Source organism: Lates calcarifer, linkage group LG10 (genome assembly GCF_001640805.2).
Source record: "Lates calcarifer isolate ASB-BC8 linkage group LG10, TLL_Latcal_v3, whole genome shotgun sequence".
Classification (NCBI taxonomy): Eukaryota; Metazoa; Chordata; class Actinopteri; family Centropomidae; genus Lates; species Lates calcarifer.
Window position 1 is genome coordinate 13,056,726 of NC_066842.1, and position 26,251 is coordinate 13,082,976.

A 26,251-nucleotide genomic window follows, 5' to 3' on the forward strand; every position below is an offset into this window, starting at 1 on the left:
TTGGAATGTGAAGGGGTTTTTTTGGCTCTATTTTTATAGACTTTGTCATTTTTATAGAACTGCTATGTCCAGTGTTATCAAAAAAAGATGAAAACAAAAGACAAAAAGTCACAGCAATATGGGACATGGATGTACAAAGGCTAAAAATATGTAAAACATATAATACAAGCATTGTTACTGTATGCATGATACTGAAGCATGATACAGGATAAAAATATTAATATAATTTATTTCCACAGTGGTTCTGGCAACCCCAAAGCATGATAACAGTAAAAGACTGCTGTGCCTCTGCAGATGAACACTCACTGCCCACAACATTAGGTACACCTGTTCTGCTCGTTAACACAAATGTCAGCCAATCACACAGCAGCAAATCAATGCATTCAGGCATGTAGACGATCTGCTGAAGTTCAAACCAAGCATCAGAATGGGGAAGAAAGGTCATTCAGGTGACTTTGAACGTGGTGTGGTTGTCGGTGCCAGATGGGCTGGTCTGAGTATTTCAGAAACTGCTGATCTATGTTCACTTGGACTCAAGTATGAATGGATTACAATGTGGCAATTAATGGTCAAAGGTTAAGGTCACTGTGACCTCACAAAACATATTTTTGGCCATAACTCTAATTATGACAAAATTTCACACAAATGAATAATAATGCGACATGATGAAGTGTCATTTTATATCCAAAAGGTCAAAGGTCAACTTCACTGTGACATCATTAAATGTTGCAAAAATACTTTTCTGGGCATTATTCAATGTTACCCAGGAAAAGAAAGGGAGATTGTGTGGGAAAAACCAGTCAGAAATGATTTAGATCCAAAAGAAAACACAAAACAAACAAACATTTTATGATGAATAATCTGAATGTTCTATATGTACCATATAAAAATTAAATATCATCATATATTGTATTCAGTGATATAAAATTTTAATCTGATTTTCTCATACTAATAGGCTTTGATACACTGAATATACTATATTATTTCCCATTAAATACTCTCTTTAACCTTTAAACATTCACATTTAAGTATTGAAACACCATAAAGGTTTCTTTTCACAGCTCATCATACATTCTCAATATTGCACTAAGTGCTCACACAGTATGATGCGAGGTACTGACCTGAGAAATTAATGGACCACACAAGAATAAAGACTTCTTCGCACGGCAGGTTTATAGCTTAAAGCTTACCTTTTGGATTTTAACGGTCACTTACTATTCAGAAGTACAAGGAGTCTTTGAGAATTTGAGAAGCTGTAAAATGCGATCCCAGTTATTAAATAATTCATTGAACACATTCTCAAGTAAATCAAGAAGGTAAATATGCAACAAATAATATGCAACATGGATCAGTTTGTAAATTTAGTATATTTGAAAAGGTGGGAGGGAGCTCTAAATTTATCCTAAATTTAAAGTGTTTATCACTGTATATATATAATGGAAATATATAATATAAACAACCAAATATAGTCTCATTTTCATGAGCAATGGGCTTTTCTGGGTTAATACAAAACCCATCAATAGTAGCCATCTAAAATATTAGCTGGATTAAAAGAGAATTCCTGATACATTTTCAACCTCTAACTAGTCAAATACTTAAAAGGATATTCCAGTGATTTAGTATTGCCCCTCCACAAATTTGGTGGACTCACAGGAGATAACAAAAAACAATAGTCAAGATCAAAGCAGCAGAGGTTGAGATATCCTGACTTATCTCTTGAATGGGTCAGGCTCAGGACCTGTTGGATGCTGCATTTCCCATAAGGCAACTCCATTTTTTATTATGTCCTAAGGGTTATTTTTTCAAACTTTCAAACCTGCCAGCACCACAGAAGACATCATAGTGCTGTACTATACAAATGCAAAGTGTTGCTCCTTATGAGCAGAAAACTGAACCTCATTGTTCCTTAAATATGCAAGTTTTGACTGTAACATTTTAGCCACATGAGCAAAAACATTTAAATTGAAGCAAACTGCAAGAAATAATAGATGACATTTCTTTGTAGCCAGCAATTACATTCTTAAAATATTGCAAAAGGTCACTCTCCAGGTCTGAACAAAGAAACTGTCACACCTGCACACAGCCAATTAGAGGCTGACCCAAGTCCCCAGCTGCAGCGAAGAGTCAAAAGGGCAGTTTGGTTTGGTTTAGTGCACGCAGGCTGGACTGGAGTGAATCTTACATTTTCCTTAAATCATATATATCTCATTGGGCAAAAATAAATAACTGATACCATGTAAACAATAAATTATAAATTATAACTTTTAACGTGTTTGGCTTGTGTACTAAAGCAGGCACAGAAACAGCCTTTTAAGAAAACAACATGTCATGATTACTATCATTTCTGAGCCCTTGTGAATGTAAATATAACCTGCTTTGAAAAATGGTAGAGTGTATAGTGTGTTCCTGCTGGTGTCTTTGTGTGTGCCTGTCAGGTGGTTATAAAATCTAACAATAGCACAATGACACTCTTCAACAAGACAAAAAAGCTGGTGCATGACAACAGCTAACAGTATCGGCAGCATCTGCCTCAGTTAACAATACTCTCTGATACACACCTCACTCCTGATGCTCCTCACATCAAAGGACCACAAAATACAACTGCAAGTCTCTGGCAAAGTGTCCTTGTTGAAAGTCAAAACACACACTCGCACACCCACACACACACACACACACACACACACACACACACAAAGCCACCAACCTCGAAATAGAAGCTGCTGCAGGCAAGAGTTTTCTCTTTTAATCAAGAGGCGTCAATTAGCCTAATGGGTGCCTCAGTGAGAAGAACTGTTATGCAACAACTCTAGCAGAAAAATTAAAGCAATAAATCCTCAGTGGAGAATTTTGACTTATGTTGAGGGACATACTGTATACGTTCCAATGAATATGAATCTGCTGGAGTGATTGAGTTCAGCCTGCTGACATTTAGATTTTCATGCTTGGATGCAGATTTTTCAGCAATAACATCAAAAAGAGTATAGAGATGAATAAAAAAAGTATAAAAGATGAATACAAATTTGGGATGCAGTAGAGACTTAGGAAAATACACAAAGTGTCAAATCACCTTAGTGTGTATAAAATGCATAACAAACAGCTTTAACATGGATCAGCATTAGATAGAATTAGATATCATTACCAGGGTAAATATGATTATGATTATTCTCATCATTATGTGTACTCTCAAGGCTCCAGCTGCACTTTTCACTTTATGTAAATCAGTCTTTTATTCTTGTCTATGAAATACAATTGTGCAGACATGTATGCATGAAATTTGAAAACAGACTGAGCTATCACCTTAGATTTGCTTTAACCAATTAATACCTCATTTGCAATTTAACACCAACAAACCATGTGTTATTCATGCATTAACTATCAAGCATGCTTCAGTGATTGCCAGCAAATAGATAATTAGAACAACAGGCAATGTCAATGTCCAACAAACAAGAAGGACTAAAGGATAGTCCTGAAAGATGATGATGATACCAATGTTGTATAATGTAAACTGTAGTCGCTATGCATTAATGTTCTACTTTTAGTTATTTATTAAGGAAGTACTGAAACACCAACCACCAACATGTGGCTAAAGTGTTCCCCCATACTGTGGTTAATGTAGCTGGTATAATCAAAATGGCCATTGGACGAACATTTGTAACTTGTGCATAATTAAAATGTTAATTAACACGTGTTTACTCAACACTTAATCACTAGTTAATTAAGCAGCAGTTAGTGAACTGTAATGTAAATTTGTCCTTGGTGTAACTCAAATATTTCATCTGCTTGAGGTGTAGCAAACATTTTAGTGGCAAACTGCAAGAAAGAGCAAACATGCCCAGCTAGCGTTTTCAGGATAAATATAAGCTTTGAAAAATATATATTTTCAAAGAAAAGTCTCAACACAGCAGAATCTGTGGTAGTAACAGTAATGGCCTGATGCATTTATTTTTCCAAGATCAGCATTCCTGCCATTTTATGCGTGCGGGGAAAAAAAAGAAATTTCCTGAGCCATTCAAAAGAACTGACAGATGTAAGATTCAGGAACATTTTTTGAAATGATAACAGCATCCAACATTTATATGAATGTCTCACAAAAAAATTGAAAAAAAAAGAAAGAAAGACACATTAATTTTCATCTCAGACTCTCTCCTAAAAAGGAAGTGGGCCATATGCAGAGCCTTCAGTGTGGGGGTGGCTGTGTGGAGTTCAGGTTAGGAGGTTGTAGTTGTCTATTGCGGTGGCAACCTGAGAACTTCAAACTGAAGAAGAAGATTTTCAAACATGTTTGGCCCAGGAGTCTCCTCAGGCCATGGAGAGGGACTTTCAGTTTGGCCTCAAGGAAGTTCTGGCAAACCATCAGATGCCTCAGGGAGGAGGTAAGCTAAAGCTATGTTCAGGAACTCCTGACTCTAACTGGGGAACACTTTGAAGAACTCCTGAACCCAACCAACATGTCCTCTCGGGAGGAGGCAGAGTTTGCCAGGTATGGATGAAATCGGCCCCGGGATATTGAAGGTTCTGCACATTGTTTGGCTGTGTCTTGGCTGACATACTTGATCAATGCTGCAGGGGAGGACAGACTCACCTCGCTGCTTTTTGCAGACGATCTGGTTCTGTTGGCTTCATCAAGCCATGACTACATTCCAACCTATGTTCCCTCACCTGTGCTCATGAGCTTTGAGTAATGAGTAGATTAAGTATAAAGAACTTAGACATCCAGAGGGAGCTCATTGCTGCTTCTCCACATTGAAAGGAGCCAGTTGTGGTGCTTCAGGCATCTGATTAGGATGCTCCTTGGGTGCCTTCTGTTGGAGGTTTTCCAGGCATGTCCAACTGGTAGGAGGCCTTGGGGAAGACCCAAAACACGCTGGAGATACTACAAATCTCATCTGGCCTACAAATGCTTCGGGGTCGCCCAGGAGGAACTGGAAAGTGTTGATGGGGAGAGGAACGTTTGGACTACCTTGCTGCTGCCACTGTGACCAGACTCCGGATAAGGGATAGAAAATAAATGGATGGATGAAATGTACTTACAGTATTGCAAATGTATACATGGCATTATTATATTGTCACATGTGATGCATCAATGCGTAAGCAGCATTTTATGGTCAAGCTGGTGCTAGATTTAACTACTTTACATGCAGGTTGGTGATTTAGCACAGTGGTTTCCAACAAAGGGTCAGACCCCCTCCAGTGGTCAAAAGATAAATCTGAAGGGGTGAAAAGAGGAAAACACAAAGTTCTTCTGCGCACATTTATATTCATTTTCAAAACTTTTCTCTGACCTTTGCTTTTTCATGAAATAATGGCTAATTTTACATCAAAGAAGTGTAGAGGGAAAATCACTTTTTGATGACAACAAGGTGCCGCAACTACACACTGTTTTTTTTTTGGAAGAAGTCACAAGCCAAAGGGGATGGTGAACACTGGCTATCATATGTTTTGAGATGTAAAATCTTAATCTGCAAACAAACCAGCAATGAAAACAGATAAATAAATGTCATGGAGAAGAGGTTTAGAGAAGCATAAGATCGAAACAATCAAGCAATGTGTAAAGTACTGTACTTTGTTACTTCCCACCACTGGTGACCAGAACTATTAAAAGATGTCCCCATTACCCTCTGGAGATGTCTGATCCAGGACTCCCTGTCTGTGTTAAGTGGCCACAAGAGCTTCATTGAAGCTTTGGCCTCTATTTAAAAATGTAGGCTAACAGACCACACATCCCCTGCTGATGAAGGTGCGATCTGCCCACCCCCACCACCCCCCTCTCCCAGTGCTTGGACGTGGGGCTCCGCTTGGTGCAAAACCTGCCTCACACACACACACACACACACACACCTGTCTGCCTGTCTGAATACTACCGCAGTCTAACACCTCTTCTCAGAGAGCCAACAACACCTGGAGAGTGAAATTCAAACCAGCTGGTGGGGGGAGTGGACAAGCGTGGCCCCTGCGCCTTTAAGACTGCATGTGGTCCACATCTCGCTGCTCCCATGGCAGGCTGTGTGAGTGCACGCTTTCAAAGTTTGACTGGGGAATAGAGGTAACAGTGGAGCAGGCAGCAGCGTCGCCCCGCCGGGAGAACAGACACACGGCAATCATCATCTGAGGTAGTAGTGGTGGTGGTGGCGGTGGCAGACAGGGGGGGGTAAAGAAAAGGACCGCAGCTCGCCTGGGAGTGTCCGACACCGGCGATAAGAACAAAGGGAAAGATGACTGAGCGGATTTTCGATTTATAAATGGAAAACACAAGGTGGTTAATGTAACACTGTGTCTGCTGGAAGGAGGGACTACCGGCTGCAGCCTCCCCCTCAACCATGCCGCTCGTATTCCGCACGCTGTTGTTCGGCTTTGTAACGCTGCTGGTTGTGGTTTTGATAATTGATGATATTGCAGAAGTGGAGGAAGAAACTGCGTAAGTAGCCCGCCGTAATTTATCCATGCATTGTGTTTGAGAGTGTCTGTTCAGTGTAGTCTATTGTTTTCTTGCCCGACAGGTTGTTTTTTTTTTTACCTTCAGGCTCTCTCAGAGGATTTAACATAGAAAGTGAGGGGGAAAGAAGAAATGAGTGATATAAATGAATTTATGTGAACTGAATTGAAGTTTTGAGTTGAATGTGGAGCGTGTGAGGCTTGTTTCCTTCATTTGTAACACTTGGGTGCAGCAGTATAGCAGCTGCTCCGACAGCAGCCTGCCTGGGTCTCCAAGGATTAGGCTATTTGTCTTGCAGCAGCCTGCAAGCGGGATAGGATACATTTACACTATAACAGAAAGTGTGTGTATGTGTGTGTGAGAGAGAGAGCGAGAGAGCAAAAGAGTGTGTGTGCGAGAGAGAGAGAAAGACAGGCAGGAGGAGATAGAGAAGGGGGGGCACAGATTGGGAACAAAAGAGGCTTTCCTCTTTTTTTCTTTTTCGTTTTTCTGACTTTGAAATGTTGAGCAGTGCAGCAAAAATCTTCCAAGTCACACACATGCCCCACTTGCATTTGACCCCGCAAAGAAAATACATTCTTAATTTAGCATCAAAATACTTCTGTCACATGTAAAACCAAAGCAGATCTCAACAGTGCAACATCCTCCTTCTCTCCTTCTCACTATTATCATCACAGCTGTAAAGATGCTGTGTTACCTGAATGGCCTAAAAAGAAAAATACTTTTTTTTCCCCCTCTATGAATCTTTTTGGATTCTCACATTTCTCTTTCAGCAAGAACATTTTGTTTTGAATGCAATTACCCCGCTGTGGCTCACGTTGTAATGAGGTCATATTGGTTTGTGACTCGCCGTGGGAGAAGAACCAGAACCAATTGCACTTCTGCGTAAATGCAGCTTAATGTATTTATAACAATATCTTTAAAGGCTACCAGGTTTGTGAAATGTGAACGAGAGATGCCCCTCTTGTCTGTCAGAGCAGCTCTGTAGTGCATTTCAGTTTCACACAGCTGCTGTCAGCTTGTCATGATTTTATCATATGTGGCCATGGTCATGATGGCAAAATAGACTGGTGCTTAGAAATCTAAAAGAATATACACTATGTTTACTGTAAATGCATCTTGGCTGGTGTATTCAGCACCCCTGTGGAGAGATTGCTCACTTCCCTGTGAAAAGAAAACATCCTTTCAGTGTTAATGGGGCTTCATTAAGTCCACATTTCTCCTCATTACATCAGCAAATGGGCCCACAGTGGATTGCTCCAAAAATACCTTGATGTGTGTATTTCACCTTCATTCTATCATAAAAGAAGAACGTACAGCAATGCCTGGTAGTGAATACAGTGGGTGCTCTGATACAAGACATGATTACAGGAAGGATTTGAAGCATCTGTCCATTAACAGCAAGGAATTCAAGCCGCACTGTGCGATTCATAATTCAATCTAAATCCTTTTTCTTTTCCCTAGGAATACTGGACATTCAAAGAAGATGAACTTGCAGAGGCTCATGCCTAAACCGCACAGGTCTGAAATCCAATTATCTTCGCGCACACACACACATAGATTAGTACATACACACATACTGTAAGATGTAGACCACCAGAGGGGAGCTAACTTGCCTCTTATAATTTTCAGCTGGTAGTGGTCATCTGATTCCTTTGCAGCCTTGATAGCACAGTGAGTCATTCACAGTGTGAGTGTCTCAATACTTTTTACAGAAAGAAGGCAGCTGCTATAAATACCCATAAATGTGGTGGTATCCATGTGATAAGGAGAACATCTGCTATAGCAATAATTATATTATAATAATATTTCAAATAACATCACTATTGTATTCTGTTTATTCTAAACGTCAATGAGGCGACATGTCAGGGGAAGTCAGTTTTGTTTACCTACAAAAAAAAAAAGAGTATTCAGATACTTTGGTTACACGGAAGCATTAACACCTCAGCGCAAAAATGCTTCAACACAACAAACAATAGTCCTGCTTGCTTACTTGTACTTAATTAAAGATACATGAGAATTGTATCAAAAGTACTCATTATGCAGAAAATGGCACCTGTGGGTGTAAATTTATTATCAAAACACAACTACTGATGCAGCAAATACGTGTAAATAGCATTCAACTCTTGTAGCTGGTTGAGACAACGCTAATATAAACTACTTTATAATGCTGGTAGATTCAACTATAACAATACATTATATTTGATATTTAAGTTGATAGTAAGTTGATCTTTGTGTGTAAATCTTTATGTGTGTTAAAAGATAACACAATGTAACTCAAAACTGCAAAATAAGTGTAGTGCAGTAAGAAACTCAATATTTCCCTCTGAAACATATTGGAACAAAAGTGTGTAGTGTAAATGGTAATGCTAAGTTAAATTTGCACTTAAAGTATTTAAGTAAATGTACGTAATTACGTTGGCCGAAATCACAAATTTGTCTCAGAGTGCTGTGAATCTGTACAAAATATGACACGCTATGTCCTTAAACCCTCAATTCAGTTTGGAAAAAGTACATAAAAACCCTTTAACTGGGGAAAAAAGGCAGAAATTCACAGAAATGACGAGCTTTTTGTTTCTGATCAATCAGAATTTTAAAGACCAGGTTCATTGTCGCTAACATGACTGTCTATCCTCATTTAGAAAGGCTGCAGCACACGTGGATCCGACTGCTTTGACAAGATCAAGCACAGATACAAATCATCCTCGTCCAAGCTACAATGACACTGCCAAGCTCTCGTCAAACAACTGGACCTTCAACAAGACCCTCTCCAACCTCATCAGGCAGGTTCACAATTCTGCACAACTGTCTCCGCAAGTTTTTACAACTGACTAAGCAGAGCCATTCATAACTAGTCTGTATCTTCTCTTTTTAACAGGAAGAATATCCTGAGGTTCCTGGACCCGGAGAGAGACATCTCGATTCTGAAGGGCACACTGAAACCAGGAGATATCATCCACTATGTTTTTGATCGCCACAGCACCACAAACATCTCAGAAAATCTCTACCGTCTCTTGCCAACTGTATCTCCCATGAAAAACCAACATCACAGGCGCTGTGCCATTGTGGGAAACTCTGGGATCCTGCTGAACAGCAGCTGTGGGCCTGAGATTGACTCTCACGACTTTGTTATCAGGTATTTTTTTTTTTTTTTTTCTCCCTCACAGAAACCGCATAAGTGATTTCAGGGGTGGAAGTCTTCCACTTGAAATAAATCATAAAACCTGCGAGTGAAAGTGGACGGTAATTGAAATGGATTAGCAAATTAGTTTCGGCTCTAGGTTTATCTCACTTTTTAGAGGTATAATTCACATTGGAATGATAATCACTTTCTGGAGTTCAGGTTTGGAGTTGGTGCTCACACAGCAGGAAATATATTAATTGCACTTTTGAAAGAAGGTTTTTTTTTAATGACTTTAAGTTGGAAACAAACAGAATGAGAGCAATTAAATGCACAGTTATACATGAAATTGACATTTTGAAAAGCTTTTGCATCCAGTGGCAACACATTGTGCTTTTCAGAGAAACACGGGTACTCTCAGGGGCCCTGCTCTCATTTACCACAGGACTATGTTTGTGAAGCCATCAGTCGACTCTCTTTTGTGTTTGGGTGTAGTCAAGAGTCACTGAGAGGGTTATTTATCACTATTCATACTTGTCATTGGACGACAAATAAATCTGTCTAGGTTTATATTCTAATGGAAGATGCAAATAAAAAGTACTCTGGTTGGGATTCTGTGTACAGCTATAGTCTAACAAAACATGCAGAGGTATCTATTGTGAGAAACATCCTCTCATAAATCAGTGTTGTTGTATAAATGGAGCAGGAAGAAGCCTCATTGAGCTGATTGATCGATAGCTGAATAGGCCTCAAAATGTCTCTCTGTCTCTTTTTTTTTTTTTTTTTTTTTTTTTTAATTCTGAAATTGATTCTGTTGTTATTGTATCTGGTCTTTTCTAAGTGTGTCAACGTTATGCTGATGAGAAGCGGTCACGATTTCTCAACCATAACGGCATGATAATAATGCCCGGGCCATGGCGGTAATGGATTGGCTGAAGGCAGACAACAGGGAATGTGGCATTTTGAGAAGCTGAGGAATTTGCACTGGCATTCACGTATCAGATTGGGAGATAATGTCTCAGCTAAATATAGTTCTCTTCCCTGTGCTTGGTTCTCATAAAGTAGGTTGACAGTGTTTGAGGGTACTAGATGGTTTTAGCTCAGTGTTACAATAACGTCAAGGAAGGATTTGCTAAACTCCAGAAGTTTATTAGAACGTAAGAAATGTCACTGAAGTCAGCTTATGGTGCACATTGTCACGTTTTCAGTCGTTATCTCTGAACCAACTGTTTCGACAAGCAGGTACATTAGCAGCTGTGGAGTACTGACAGCTGCCATTAAGCTGTAAAAGAACACTATGTCCCTGTCCCAGTGGGGGTGGGTGGATTGATCCTCAAAGTATCAATACTGGCGATATTAGAGTCTTGTTTTGAGTATCAATACTAGTGTCAGTAGGATCAAAGCCAAAAGTAGTAGATCCATCTCATGTTACATTCCACTCTGGAAACATGAACGCTCTCATTAGTGCATGTACTCTTTGCTTCTTTGCTGCTGTCGTGTGCATGCGCATGCCGATCACCTCCCTCAGTTCAGAGGGTTGACGCAAGAAATATTTGTTATTCACTATTAGAAACTCTCTCGTGTTTTAACAGCCAGGTGGTAATTAAGAGGTGTAACAGGTGGCAATTAAAACATATCTGGAAGTAGCCTGTCAATGATGCATAAATAATGAGCCGTTTTCCTCCCCCACATAACAGTATATTAGCTACTTTTAATAATAAAAAGTGTCAGTATCAGTATCGGTATCGATATTGGTGATTCCCACTGTCCAGTGAAAACCATGTCGAAATTTGGTGGTTTAGAATTTTTTCAGATAAACTGAAGAGTGGACAGTTCCTTCATGGGTCGAGAAAATGATCCTGCTTCTCAAACTAAACAAATGCGATGCGATGCAAAAAAAAAAAACGCACTCTCACTGGTTTTCAGTGGACAGCAAGAATAAACTCGAGTATGCAAAGATTTTTAACAAAAACACTCCTGGTGTTTTTTTTCCTGCCACGCTTTAGAGAACAGAGATGCTTCGCTATGAAGATAATTACCGTCTTTGTGTTTTCTGGCATTTGCTTTTGAGGCCGAGGTTAACATCAATCAACGAAATGCTACTCTGCTGAATTTCACTTCCATTTCTGCTTTATTTCATTCCTGATAGAAGTTTCTGCAGGGCACATGCTGTCTTACTAAGGTGTTGGGCCACCTGAGGTGGTTTCAGCTTCAGTGCTTCTTGACGTACCACCCAACAATTACTCATGTTTTATTATAGTATGATTGATATCCCTTTCTCTTGTAAAGTGAGCAGTTATGGCTTTTAAGTTCACGTGTGAGGTTTCATATCAAAAGACAGAGAAACCAGATATTCTTATTAGATACAACAATAATGCCACATTTGCTTGCACTGGTACTGATTGACTAATGCTTACTCGTCCTAAGGTGTAACCTGGCACCAGTGGAGGAGTACTCTCGGGACGTGGGGTGGCGGACCAACTTGGTGACCATGAACCCCTCAGTGGTTCAGCGGGCCTTCCAGGACCTGGTCAGTGAAGAGTGGAGGGATCGCTTCTTGCAGAGGCTCCGGAGCCTGAGCGGCAGCGTGCTGTGGATCCCAGCCTTCATGGCCAAAGGGGGGGAGGAGCGCGTGGAGTGGGCGCTCCGTCTCATCCTGCTGCACACCGTGGACGTGCGCACTGCCTTCCCCTCGCTTCGCCTCCTCCACGCCGTCAGAGGGTAAGATGCCCGGATAAGAACACCTGTGAGCAGCATAATCAATGGGTTGGCAAACTCTAATCTTCAGCCAGGGAGGCTATTTTTAAACCGAGCGTTAAAGCTGATCACTGCGGGCAGTCAGTGTGAGAATGCTACTCTTGTCTCCTCGCTTGAGTTGTCTCACCACATCTGTCTTTAATTAACTGTTTGTTAATGTTTGTTCCTTTGTTTAAGATGGTTCTAAAAAGAGTAACAGGGTTTAGGTTTTATTTGTAGACTAGGGTCAGTTTTGTCTCTCTTAGTTTGACATTTTGGAAAATTCTTGCAGAGTCAGATGAGAAGATCAATACCTCTCCCATAGCTTGGCATAAACACTGGAAACAGGGGGAAAAAGTTTGCCTTGCTCTATTCAAAGTTTTGAATTATACCGACCAACACTTCTTGTGTGTCTTGTTTGTTAGTCCACAGCCTTGCAGCTCTGCGACTGCATTAACTGTTGCTCGTGCAATTGATCTTCTCATCTGTCATCAGGAAAGCAAATAAGCGTGTTCCCAAAATAACAAACTGTTGTTGAGGCTCATTTCTCCACTGTTTGACATTGCACTCATCCTCAACCTTTTACACTGACGTTGACATTGACTTACAGTCAACATTTCTGAAAATGCTTTCTAATGAAAACATGAATTTGTGAAGAGATCAATTTGCATGCTCATTTGTTAGCTCCAAATTGTTATTTAGATTCTGTTGTTGACAGGCCTCTGCAGGGGCTCAGGAATAGCACAGATAATAAGCAAAGCTGTTAAACTGTGGTGTAACAGAACTTGTTTAGTGTGTGCATTTTGTTAATCCTTATTATTTGTGTTGATTTATTTTAGAGCTGGTCAAGGATCTTTTTTTTTTTGAGCAGTGCTTTTTGCATATCTGTTAAATACAGCTCCCACTGCCTTCAGGCTTTTAGAAAAATCTCTGCAGATTTTTTTTTTTTTTTTTTTTTTTTTTTTTTTTTCTCTTGCCTCTCTGTCTCTCTCCCATCACAACTAGACTCTGCTCTGGATCTTTCCTGCCTTGTTAAAAGCCTAACAACCATTGCTGGTCACTGACCAAATTATGCTATTTTGTATGCCCCAACTAACACTTGGTATTGCAAAGTGGTAGAACTGGGGCCGTGTTTGTAGTTGACAGTCTGTGAGATCAGTGTTTTACCAAAGAGAATAATTTTCCTGAATTCTTCTTGCAGATGAAACGCATGCCTTTGTACTTTCTATAGTGGCGTCTGATAAATGCTCCCCCTGACCTTGTCCTTTTCTTAGTAAGGCTGAACTTTAAATCCCAATTGTATGCAGGAAAAGGCAAAGAGTCTGCTTATTCATTCCGACTAAATGCCACCTCAGATCATTTCACTGATAATTAGACCATCTTCTCTGGTTGTTTGTATGCTTATCACCTGCTGTGGTGTTTGGCTGGATTGTAAGCCTGCCCACTGTTTGCCCTTCACGGCACAAGGGCTGCTTTAAATAGCACAACCTCTGCATCTCAACACGACCTTCCACACCAATCACAGAGAGTGTCAGGAGAGCTGGAGGAGGTGGCGATAGCCTTGAGGCTGGAGAAGAGGGGTTAGTGACAGAAAAGGAAAATGAAGTTGAGGGCAGCAAATGTTTGACCAGCTGTCCCCTGGAAGTTGCTCCTGAGGGCAGCAGCATGTGGCATCTCACTGACATGGGAAGCTCACAGGTGCAGCTGAAGTAGAAGAAAGCAATTGTGCTGAATAGTTTCACAGTGTGCTGGGTGCAGTTTTGTTCAAAGTCTGCTGCAGTAAGAGAACATATGTGCTCAGTGAACACTCTGCAGAAAAAACATCCGCCTGAACTAATCTCAAATTCAGCCTTCTGGATTTTTTTTTTTTTTTTTTTTTGACTAAATCTCTGTCAATGTAGGGAGATAAATCATTTTTTCACAGCACAGTTTCCATTATTTCAGGTGTGTCTTTGTCTTGAAACAGACTGAGACAGATAGAAATGATTTGTTTCCCATGCAGATGGTTGCACTGGTATTAAGGAAATTACACCAGATTCAGTATTCTTCAGACAGTATGTTTTGAATTGCAAATGAGTGCAATAACCTTGTTCTACTGTGTGTTAAGAATAAGGCTGTGAGTAATGATTACTTTTTGTATCAATCTGTTGATTAATCATCAAAAGAGCAAAACAGACTAAGTAGAAAATCTTCACATTTGTGAGAAGAGAATGTTTGATGTTTTTACTTGATAAATGATGTAAACTCTGATGTTTTTCATCAGAATTGACTATCAATTAATCTGCCAGCTCCCAGCAAGATTTTAGGACTGCTAGACTAAGTGATGTGTTTTTTTTTTTTTTTTTTTTTGCAGTGCATCCACTGAGCAAAAAGAGAATAAAAGGAGAAAAAGAAAGGTTTACTTATTGATGATCTGTGAGCAGACAGTCCTTGAAGGGCCAGTTTGTTTATTCTACAACAAAGAGACATACCCAGTAACCTCTGTATTTTTACTTGTGTGACTTTTTAGGATTCAGCTCTTCTCTGTGTGCTCCAGCACGCTGGATATCTGGCTTAATATCAAAATCCAGAGGGAGAGAGGTCTTACTGAAGGACTGTTGCCTCACGGTGAACTGACTTCAGTTTGCTAACTAAAAAAGAGCTCTGGAGACCTTGAATGTGTTCTTCCTCTTTCTGTAGTTTAAAGTTTAGCTTAATGTCATACTGTGTGTCTTTCTCGACAGGTATTGGCTGACCAACAATGTCCACATCAAACGTCCGACCACCGGCCTCCTCATGTACACGATGGCCACGCGCTTTTGCGAGGAGATCCATCTTTATGGCTTCTGGCCCTTTCCACTCGACCCACAGGGCAAACCGGTCAAATACCACTACTACGACACACTAAAATATGAGTACACCTCCAGCTCTAGTCCTCACACCATGCCTTTGGAGTTCAGGACCCTGAGCACGTTGCACAGACAGGGGGCGCTCCGGCTCCACACTGGGACCTGTGATGCTGAGAGGAGACCACCGGAGGAGCTCCAGAGCAAATAGCTGGATGGAAGATTGCCATGGAAACCACTGTCTTGACTGAGAAGACTTTGTACTAACAGTTTTCTTGTTACTGTACTTTTTCTGAAACTTGAATTAACTTATTTTCAGTAATTGGAATGAACTTTTTTTTTCTATTTCGAGCTCTTTTAGTGACTCGTTTCACTGGTGTGTTTTACCTTTAATGAGATTTCTATGGCAACCTTTAAAATAATGAGACCCTTTTTGTCTAACTCCTTTTTGCTGGTGTAACCCGGCTCTTCATGGAGATCCTGTCATGTCAGTCTGTTGGCCCCTTATTCTCTCCTAAACTGTCAATTTTAACCTGCAGTTCCCATTGTGGGTACAAACTTTGAATTAAGGATTCAAAACACATATTTGTGTTTTCAAAATTAGTCACAAGATGCCATAAATTAATATTCCCACTTTATGATATGACAGGGCTTCATTAAGTATGTGTTGTAAATTACCCAGAATGTCAACAGCATGAAGAGCTGTTGAATTAAGGTTCATGTGAGTCACTGGTTGGGCCACAAGATGGAAGCACTTAATACTGAGGGAGAATGATGATAAATGATAAAAAATGTTGGTTAGCTGCTCAGATATTTGTTTGTAATATGATGAACACTTTTGATTAGGCTCTTTTTGATATGTTGAGTTGATATGATAATTTAATTTGTGATAACCTTTTCTCTGATAGGACATTTTACATGTACGCTTTTGTAGCTTCTTATAAAGCACCTTAACTGGTGCTCACATTAAAACCAAAAAAAAAAAAAAAAAAAAAAAAAAATCAGAAAGTCTGGTCAACCAGAACTGCCGTGTGATAATGCTTGGTTACTGCGAGAACCAAATGAAGAAGTGGAACTTCATCTTCTGTGAGAATAGAGGAGCGTACCAGCTGTTCACATAAGAAGAATGTTTACACAGACTTAGTAAACCTACTTTGTAAACTTTTCTCATAGAACACCAGCCCTGTCTGCACTGGAAATGTTAGCCGTGAAGTCAGACTGTAGTTGTATGGTGGTAATAAGAGAAGCTTTGCTTTTTTTTTTTTTTTTTAAATGAATGTATAAGTGGTATTCTTACAAACACTGTAAGAAATGAGCCCCATAATGTGCTTTAAATGAATTCCTAGTCACATTTAGCAGTGGTGTCAGTGCAATAACACTGAGAGGAGGAGGAGCTGATAACTTTATGCCTTTATACAACTGAAATGATGTAGAAATTATACTTGTATAGTGTGTTTGGGTTAGTATTCAACCAATATACTGTAGGTCGATAGTAGAGATGTTTGTGGATTTGATTATGCTGCCAGTATTTGTGCCTATAATAACTAATAACTTTGAACATTCATTTGACCATTTGATGATAAACCAGACCAGACAGGCCCAGAATAAAAATGTCCAGGGTTTAAGTTATTCTTGACAGGATGGGGTATATTTTAAACATGATTGTCTCAGTAGTGCTACTCAGTTCTGAAACCCAGATATGAATAGACACTAAAAAAAAAAAAAAACCCTAAACAGAATGTGCAAAAAAAAACATTTAATTGCAGGTATACAGCTGTGGTCAGGGACGAAACTCCAATACAAGCCCGTTATCAGACTGATTTGTCTAGTACTAGTACATCAGTTTAATGCTTATATTTTTGTACTTCCAAGGTCCACCTCTGTGAAAGTCTCGAAGTTCACTTGTTGAGTTTTCAGGGTTTTCTTTTTTTTTTTTTTTTCCCCCTTTAGGGGTTGTCTTGACGCTGGCCCTTACGCCAAACTCTTTGGGTATTTTTCTGCAACAAAAATACCTCTGTTAATAAAAAATTAACAGAAGTATTTGAGATATTCCAAGAGCTTTGCAACTAAACAAGCGGCCTCTCATGTGCTCCCAGCCATGTGATTTGTCCATAAAAGTGTTGTTTTGACAGGATGCGCCTGTTGACTTGCATGTTAGCCTTGTTACATTGCCAATTAAGTTAAGAATAGACATGAAAGTTGTACTAGAGACGTCAGCAGTTCAAAAGCGATGAAAGGTTTATTTGTGAAAGCCCGTCTGACCTCGGCAAAAATAGAAACATTCTGTGACCAACACTATTAAGTTAATTAACCCAGAGTTAGGAATTTGCCACAGTTTAGAAAACTTTCTACTGACATGTAGTCTCTGCTTTGAATCTGGGGATTGTGTTGTATAGTTTGACGTTTTCTCATGTATACTGTATGTTAACATCTGTTTAATGTTCAAACCCCAGGAAACAACTGTTATCTTTTGCATGTCTGTCTTGTCTTAATGCATACAACTTGAATATATTTCAAATGTTGATTTTAAAATACTCTGAATGACTCAAGGACACTTAAATTGTGCAGTTATGACAATGTGAATGTACTTTTCTGTGGCAGAAAATACACAAAAGATTGGAATGGAAAAAAAAAAAAAAAACACACTCCAAGCCTCTTCCTTAAAACTGTTTAACACTTCAAAGGAAGCAGTTTTATTTCAGTAGTGTTTCAAAGAAATGGAAACTGAGGAAACAGCCGTGGGTACGCATAACACCTCTGACAGAAACCAAGCATGGGCTTGTTTTCAATAAACTTCCAAAACAGTTTGAACATTTAACTGTTTTTGGTGTAAATGCAGGACTAAAGAAATTAGCTGCAGTCTTCAAACAGTTACCACACTGACTTTGATTCATTTTACAAGAGGAACTTTCTGTAGCAGACGATTCAGGTCTAATAAAAGTCCCGAATTAGCATCTTAAGATGAGCAGGTTTTTCCACGTTTTCACACACAAATAAAGATAAAATAAACGATTTTGCCAAGATGGAAGAGGATACAGAAGCACAGGGGTGACATACTCTCCTGAGACAAAATTAGCAGAGGCACAAAAATGGATCTGCAGTTTTCTGCCCAGAGAGTGAAAGACTTAAACATGACACAATACTGAAATGAACAGTGGTCATACAGTCTGAAGAAAAAGCACAATGAAGTAGTAAACAGTCTGCTAAAAGTTACACTGGAGAACATTATATCAAAAATAAGGTTGAAAGTTTGATTCACACATGACTTAATGAATGATAAAAAACCTTATCAGACATTCACAAACGCTCCTGCATACCACTTGAATATTAAACAATGACAAAACATATATCCAGTCTTCTGTGAATGTCAATAGCTTTTGTTTTTAATTAAGAAGGAATACAGAATGTTCTCTCTCCTGGAAGGGCTGGGGCTGAACAGGCCATGCACGATTAGCCACTACAGTTTCTTTTTTTCTTTCCTTTTTTTTTTTCTTACTGATCCATGGATGGAGGTCGTTTGAAAACAGCTGCATCTGTAGGCCATGATGCACTATCAAATAACAGTTTGGATTAACACAGAAGGTCACCTACAACACCCACGCTCACATTTGCTACAGAAACCTAATCTAGGTGCACTCTGCATCGTTAGTTAGTTTCCTGTACTTACATTTAGCATGCAGACAGAGACAAGGAGGGTTTGTGAACTCTACTATTCCTTTCATTTATTTTGAATCAGACTTTTGGTTAATTATTGTGTATTTGGTGTTTGAATTAAAGATATGACAAATATTACAAACCAGCTATGCCTTTCATTATTCATAAAAGTGACTTCATACTCCCTGACAAGGACAACAGTTAAAGCTAAACATCAAAATATGTCCATCAAAGGTTAGTGCTAGTGTTTGTCAGCTGCACAAAAGCCTATGAACGTTGCTTTTGCTTACTTTGGTTTTACTTATTGTTCTGAAATACTCATCTGTTTGTACTGACTTTTCTCAGCCCAGGAAAATCACATTTGATGAGAATGGCTTACATGATGCCACTGATTTCTGAAAAATATTCAAAAGATTACATCCAATTGAAAAATTAGAGTCCCTCTTTACCAGAGTCTGTGTAGCACAGAGAAGCAACTCCTCAGGAAAGAAATGGTCCTTTTTATGTTAAACATTACAATAGTCAGTGAGCCATTAATGGGAATTATTGTGAGGGGATTTTACATAACACTAGACTAGCTGTTCTTTTACTCTACCAGATCTTGTGGATAATTTTTAACTGAACAACTTGACATTAACTGGTGATATAAGATTGTTTTGACTTATAAAATAAGACACTGGGTGCACGTTGTGCATGTTCAACACCATAACTACTTCACTACAGTCTTTAAACCTGCTGTTGATATTGTTTAGTGGTAAGTTGACCAGATGAAATTCTCACACTACTGAGTGCACCTGATCACAACGGATTACAGCATTCACATTCACAGCATATGGATGTATTCCATAAATATCTTACAAATATATACTGATGATATTCTTGGAGCTTTTCATCAAATTTGAAAACGTAAAACTTTAGCTGAGATAGCAGCAAAATAGGAATGTCTCAAACAACACACAGTAAAAAAATATACGCTTACTTCGTACATAAGGACAGAAAGCCTTCAACAGTATATATGCACAATAAAGTGGTTAGTAGATAGAGATATATTTGGTATTAAAGTTTGGTTAAAAATATCAATTACTGCGTATATAACTAGACTCTTCATATTGTGCAAACATTTACATTTGAGTATTCTCTGCACAATATTTGTTGCATGATAACATTTTGTGCATCAATTGATGGGTCTTTAGTGTCCACCAAGTATTTATTTAAAGATGATATATTAAATCAAAACAATGTGATTAACCCTGCAATCTAATGAGGGTGGATCATAGCTTCAAAGCAGGCATCGATTCCTACATAAACTCCTCACTCCAACATACTTTATATTGTAGCTCAGGTGTAAAAATTAAATGTTAATGATAGCAACTATCAGACAATGTAAAAAATCAAATGTTATTTCCACGTACTGAATTGTTACGGAGCAATCAGGCTGCCAACAGCCTGATTACTGAATGACTTGCGAGGAGAAGTCACACCATGAAACATCCTGACCTTTAATATTGGAAGGATTCAGGCAAGTTATTTGGGCAACGTGATAGAAGTAAAGCAGCAAACAATGATATCTATGCGGCTCCAGTCCTTTAAACACAGATAAAAGCCATGCACAAGCAGCATATGAAGTTGCTGATTCGGTAAGACTCCATGACAAAAAAAAATAAAGGAAATCACTTGAGTTGTCAAAATGGGAGTTAGCAAATATTGAAGTTCACGCTGGGATTCACCTGCAAAAGAAAAAAAAGTTAAAAGGTTAATCTGATGTTACATGTTGAAGGAGGAAACGTTCGCCTGCAGAGTCCTGTCTGACTTGGAAGTCGAGAAAGTCAGGTAAACAGGACATCAAATCTTCCTTTGAGGAAGTGGTTGTGTGTTAAAGAACAATTGAAAGGACGGAAGGGTGAAACCTAATGTCAACATCGGACTCTGACTAAAACAATGTTTCTTAAAAATAGTGTGTTTCTTCAAGAAAAACATGCAGTTGAAATAACATGGTTTAATTGCATACTTTAATGCATTATTCCAGTCTGTCAGAGTGTTTTGTATTTCATCTCAGTACTTGAATTGACTTTGCCACAACTCCAGTGCCACCATGCAAAGTTTCAAAGTCATGTTGCTTTATCTAGGCAAATCAAGGTTAAAATGTTTTATGACTACAATGGCAACAGGTGAGATAAGAAGAGGCATTGAGAAAAAGGCAAAACTGTGAGACTAGTACTACAAGGCAGTGTTTTTTTGTTTTTTTTTACATCTAACTTCTTTGGTATGTGTAAAGCATTCTCAATGGGTATAGGCCCACAGTTATACTTTTTTTGGCAGTAGAAAGTAAAAAAAGTTATCTTTGGTCTTAGAATGGCATGAATATATGTTTCAGGAACACCTCATTGCTGGAGGGATTTGAAAAGAACAAACCTGTATTTGACATCGAAGAGGGTTGAGTCATCCTCATCATCATTCTCCTCATTAAGCGGGGCCATCTCCACGCGCTCCGCAGGCGTAGTTATGATATCATATTTTCGTGTTTTCCTGATTCGTCTCCCAGATCTGTGGGAAGGAAAATGGTGCCAAACATGAGATGAGTACACGAAGTAAAATCATCACCATTTAGGACTGACTGAGCCTACATTTCTAGCTGTAAACCTACTTTAGCTTTGCCAGCTGGAGTAGATTAAATTGGTAAATGCTGAGCTCTCAGGGTCATAATAATGCTCAGACTGGCTGCTGGTTTAGTCTTAATACCCTAATGTTTTCCTCAGATTAAATACTACTGAAACAAATATTTAACTTGCACAACATCAATCACTATTAACTGTGATGCTCAATTTGTAATTAATCAATCAAAAAAAAAAAAAAAAACGCCAAACACTCTCTAATTCTTGCTTCTTAAATGTTTGTGATTGTAACACAATCTTATGACAGTACACCAGGCTCTGTGTTCTTGCAATGGGAATTTTCCACTGTGTATTGGTGTTTTATAGATAAAATTATTGATTAATCAGAAAATTAATCAACAGATTAATCCATTATTAAAAGAGTCATTAGTTGACCACTGTACACCTATAATAAGTTTTATGTGGTCAATGCAATTCAATTAAGTGATTAGATTCACAGGTCACAGACACATGAGGTTAAAAATAGCCCACATAAAGCACTATCACGTTAGGCTACTGCTTACTCAAGTGCCTCCACACTAGAAATTCCCCGTAGGAACAGTATTAAAAGGCCCTGATCTTTCCTCTTTGGCTTCCACCGTCACATGGAGCCTAGCACAACCACATGCTCCTAATCGATTCATTTGCCAGGAACAACCACAGAGATTTCAAAGAGCGACATTTATACAGTGATCACGGTGTGACTGCATCATTATAAGGGCCCGAGTAACCGTCGAAGAGAAACATTTGCATCAGCCTTTTTCCTACCTGACCACTTTGATGACCAGGCATGTGATGAGAGCAGCTGTCAGCACGCAGATGAAAATTACAATGTTCTTCAGAGTTGGAAGATGCGTCATTAGGGATGAAATCCGGGATCCCACGGCAGAAGCATCTGTGACATTATTCGTCTGTTCATCTTCGCTGATGATGGATGATGATGTTGAATTTAACTGCATCGCGGGTGGAAAAATAGTTTGAGGTACGCCACTGACCCGCCAAAGAGCCGCAATAATAAAAGTTAAAACCAGATTGTATTTCACCATGGTGCTGCGAAAATAAAAAAAATGCAAAGGTGGATGCTGAATAAGTAGTTTCTCCACACAAGATGAAATGCGACAACAGCTGTCACATTATAGAGGATCGGCTTATCAATGTCAAATTTAGCTATATACACAATAAAGAAAATGTGAAACGCAAATATCCATGTCTCCACTCGTCAAGACTTTTTTTTCCTATGGGTGGACTTCTAGGTCGTTACTCGCATTTGCCTCCAAAATCTGTTTTCCTTGAGGTGAGTTATAGCAATTCCTTCCTGATTGCATTAGGACTCCGTGTAGAGATGGGGATTATCCGCCTCAGGAGGAGCTCTGCGGGCTGGCCCTACTGTTCCTGGTGCTGAAGAGCAGCATTATGTGGGCTTGTGTTGCCTTCAAGGCAGCCTCGTAATTCCTAGTTCCTACAGAACCTGCTGTCATGAAGAAAAGCGTTTCAGCTCACGTTTTTGTAATAGATAGAGAGAGATGAAACTCTTCTGGTGCCCACAGGGTGAAATCACTCGTTACAGCAGCTTAAAAGAAGAAGAAATGATTGAGTTGGTGATAAATATATATATATTATATATATATATATATATCCATCAAATATATGGATATGAAGTGCTACTAATACACACATGGTGTACAGTATTGCATTAAACTAAACAGGGTTTGGATAATTGCACAAAAAGAAAAACATTTCTCAAGTGTTTTTATCATCAATGATATAGATGTTGCAAAAAACAAGCTGCTGTGAAAACACATCATGTCTCCCACATTATCAGACCCTAGTGTCCTCAGTGGTAGACATGGCCCTGTTCAGAGTAAACCTTATATTTAGATTTCTTGTATATCACTGCATGGTTACTTTTGCTGAGGAGTCACACCCCTATAGAAACACCAGCCAATGGCGGATATTAGGCCCTGTGGTCTATTCTTTTCTATGAATCCAGTGGAGAAAACATGCAACAGGTGCGTCTGTATCCAATATTCAAGCAAATATGTTTGATGACAAAACGCTGAAAACAGCACTAACTCTGCAGTCTACGTAAAACTCAACAGAGTACAATTCTACTTTACTTTCCCGACACAGTGTGTAGGTTGAATAGTAGGTTGTCACATCTTCAAGGTGTCACAGATCCTGCATCTTTCCACTTCCCTGCACATTAAAGGTCGACAAAAAATTTTCGACAGCACTTGAAGGCAACATTTCCCTGTTTACCCATGGGCCATAGTAGACACAATTTTCCAAGGGCAGCAGACTCCCGGGTCACGACCGCAGATTCCAGGGAAAATCTTGACGACACAAAACAGTGGTAAGCAGTCAGTTGATGAGTGACAGTGATAATGTTTAAGCAACTCCATGGGCATGACAGAAAATTCATCTCGGTCTTTGTCTCTTAGTTAGGCACACAGCCACACAGACACAATTTACGATTGATCCCCATTTTTATTTTCAGCAGTCTTTGGGTTTACAATCTACGCAGTCCTACTGAAAAAGTAGACCAACACTTTGATTCACTACTACAAATAATCCCTCTGATGGCTGGTGGGTGGGGGAACTTGCAGTTAAAACTACTTTTCTACAACATGAGACTCATTCAGCATTTTTTGTGCTGATTCCTTTTATTTGAAAACAAAGATGGAAGAAAGCCTGTTTAGTTTTGTCGGTTTTGATGCCTGACCTCATTTCCGTACACCTACTACTGGGAATGCGGCCTTTCTACTGTACTCACATAAGAGCTATTTGATTTGATCAAAGCCCACCAGATGGCAGCATACTGAAGCATTTTTTCCTCCAATGCAAAGGTCAAAATTCAGCTCAGATTGCTTCGAGTAGGCCTTTAGGATCTGTAACATTCCTCATTTATAAGAAAAAGGTAGCTGAGATTTATTTTAGGGGAGATCTGTTAAGATTTCAGGTGAGCTTCTGAGCAAGTAAAAACATTTTACACTAACATGCACAAAAAACCACAGTCACAATCTGTTGTAAAGTACCTGTGCATTAGCTATATCTAGATTCTCTGAAGCATGACTTGGCTTCCACAAAAATGATATAAATCTAAAGCTGAAGGGGGTTTTCACATTCTGAGAGGACGGCCTGAACTTTGCACAAGGAAACAGCTCAGACCATAACTACAGAGATCATGTGACATAGTTTTAAACTGGCTTACAACACAGTTTGAAGCGTTTTGTACTCCTATCTTACATATTTGACAAAACTGAATTTAGACTACAAAACAGTCACAGAATTTAGTCATGTTGTCCGTACAAAGAACAACAGTTGAACACATGCCTTATCTCCACAGTTTGATCATTTGAGTCTCAAAAGCTGTTTGTTGTACAACAGAACCCCACCAGCACACACAATGATTTGTCTTACTGAGTGAAAAGTAAACACAAGAACATAGCCTTCCTGTTCTTATGTCAACTGTCAAAGGTTATTTGCCATTTAACATGACATTTAGTGTATGCTTTTATCTGAAATCCAACACCCAGGAATGTAATTCTGCCTGTTGGTGGTGCTGGTTTTGCAGTGTGTTAAGACACACCCTTCCTCAACAGTGTTGTGTACTTTTCGCCTTACAGAACTAATGGCTGCATTTCTGTCTTCCTGCTCTGACAAAGAAATGTTTCATAGCTCCATCCCTGAACCTTTCTGCAGGTTAGTGTGAGTTCATAGTGTGTTAATGTGTCACAGCGAGTGATATTATACTATTGTAAACATGAGGCACATATACTGTGAAAGCTGTCCCTGTTGACCACTGATCAAAGTCTGAACTCCTCTATGAAACATATGAGACACATTTGCTTAATGTGCCGGTAAAGTTCTTCAAAAATGACACTGTGTCAAGCACAGTATAAAAAAAAACAAAAAAACTGCCTGAACTAGGCAGATCAGTTGAAGAGCACTTTGTTCATTTTCCTCATTTTCTGTCATGCTGCACTAATAGCAATTATTTGCTCAACACAATTAACAATCTGCCTTTATTGAAACCAAATTGAAGAAGAGAGAGATCTTCACCTAGCTCTGTGCTGCAGCAGCAGTGACAATTATGAGTACACTTCCAATTCTGAATATCTAAAAACACAGTTGTATATTGCAACATTCAAGTGACTTGTGGATAAAGGCAAAAGACATTACTTTGTTTTTCTGGGATCTCAACAGATGGTGGTTAAGCACTTCCCTATTCAAACCCACCCAACCAGCCAGTCAATATAAGGTGATGTTCACTTCACTAGTAATGTCTGGTTTTGTAATACACTTGCAGGGCACTCCTGTTGCTAGGCTGAGGATCTTTTTAAAGAAATCTTCCACTGCAAAGCGCATGCGCTGTGGTTGTGAACACCTCATTGGTCAGCGATGGGGGTGGAGTACATACCACAGACCCCATAGACTGTCCAACAAAGGCTGCAGTGACTGAACAGCTAAATTTTGCCAAGTTTGGTTGTCCCCATTAAACTTTTGATTCTATTTTGTCAAGCTTTTCCAGATAATCAAATAATAGGATGTATTTCATTGATTTAATCGTTTTGTCAGAGACAAGGTTGATCTGTGAAAAGCATCTGACATTGCCTTCATATTCTGTTACACTTTTTAAAACAGGTCTTAATCCTGAAGCAGCTTTCCAGACAATTACAGATCATATCTGTAAAAATGAACCTTTACTTCAATACAAAAACAATAAAAACAAATAAACAAACAAAAAAAAAAAAAAAAAAAAAAAAAAAAACCCTGTGTGAATGGCAGAATGGTGTGATGCATGGCCTCAATCTCTCAGTCACCCTTTCAT

At 39.1% G+C, this 26,251-nt stretch overlaps 2 protein-coding genes across 3 annotated transcripts; one reads left to right on the forward strand and one right to left on the reverse strand.

Moving 5' to 3' along the window:
* The first annotated feature begins 5,827 nt into the window (after positions 1 to 5,827).
* st8sia2 (ST8 alpha-N-acetyl-neuraminide alpha-2,8-sialyltransferase 2) lies at positions 5,828 to 15,869 on the forward strand. 2 transcript variants are annotated; one of them, XM_051073377.1, is made up of 6 exons: positions 5,828 to 6,415; positions 7,898 to 7,954; positions 9,076 to 9,220; positions 9,316 to 9,569; positions 11,982 to 12,275; positions 15,014 to 15,869. In XM_051073377.1, the coding sequence occupies exons 1-6, from the start codon at positions 6,318 to 6,320 to the stop codon at positions 15,324 to 15,326; spliced, it is 1,161 nt and encodes a 386-aa protein (XP_050929334.1). In that variant the 5' UTR covers positions 5,828 to 6,317; the 3' UTR covers positions 15,327 to 15,869. The 2 variants fall into 2 exon arrangements, with proteins under 2 accessions (XP_050929334.1, XP_050929335.1); XM_051073378.1 differs by having other exon boundaries at positions 5,833 to 6,110.
* A 1,902-nt stretch (positions 15,870 to 17,771) lies between these two features.
* On the reverse strand, positions 17,772 to 22,828 carry fam174b (family with sequence similarity 174 member B). The gene is made up of 3 exons (XM_018664315.2): positions 22,189 to 22,828; positions 21,182 to 21,313; positions 17,772 to 20,496 (listed from the first exon to the last, which is right to left on the reverse strand). Exons 1-3 carry the CDS (start codon positions 22,464 to 22,466, stop codon positions 20,493 to 20,495), a joined length of 414 nt encoding a protein of 137 aa, XP_018519831.1. The 5' UTR covers positions 22,467 to 22,828; the 3' UTR covers positions 17,772 to 20,492.
* Between the last annotated feature and the right edge of the window lie 3,423 nt (positions 22,829 to 26,251).

Bases quoted from the DNA above. Each gene is read 5' to 3' on its own strand.
- st8sia2 (XM_051073377.1), top strand. From the start codon at position 6,318: ATGCCGCTCGTATTCCGCACGCTGTTGTTCGGCTTTGTAACGCTGCTG. The intron at 6,416-7,897 runs GTAAGTAGCCCG...TCTTTTCCCTAG, and splicing joins GAAGTGGAGGAAGAAACTGC to GAATACTGGACATTCAAAGA. The intron at 9,221-9,315 runs GTTCACAATTCT...TTTAACAGGAAG, and splicing joins TCTCCAACCTCATCAGGCAG to AATATCCTGAGGTTCCTGGA.
- fam174b (XM_018664315.2), bottom strand. From the start codon at position 22,466: ATGGTGAAATACAATCTGGTTTTAACTTTTATTATTGCGGCTCTTTGG. The intron at 21,314-22,188 runs GTAGGAAAAAGG...TCCTTCCCACAG, and splicing joins CTGGTCATCAAAGTGGTCAG to ATCTGGGAGACGAATCAGGA.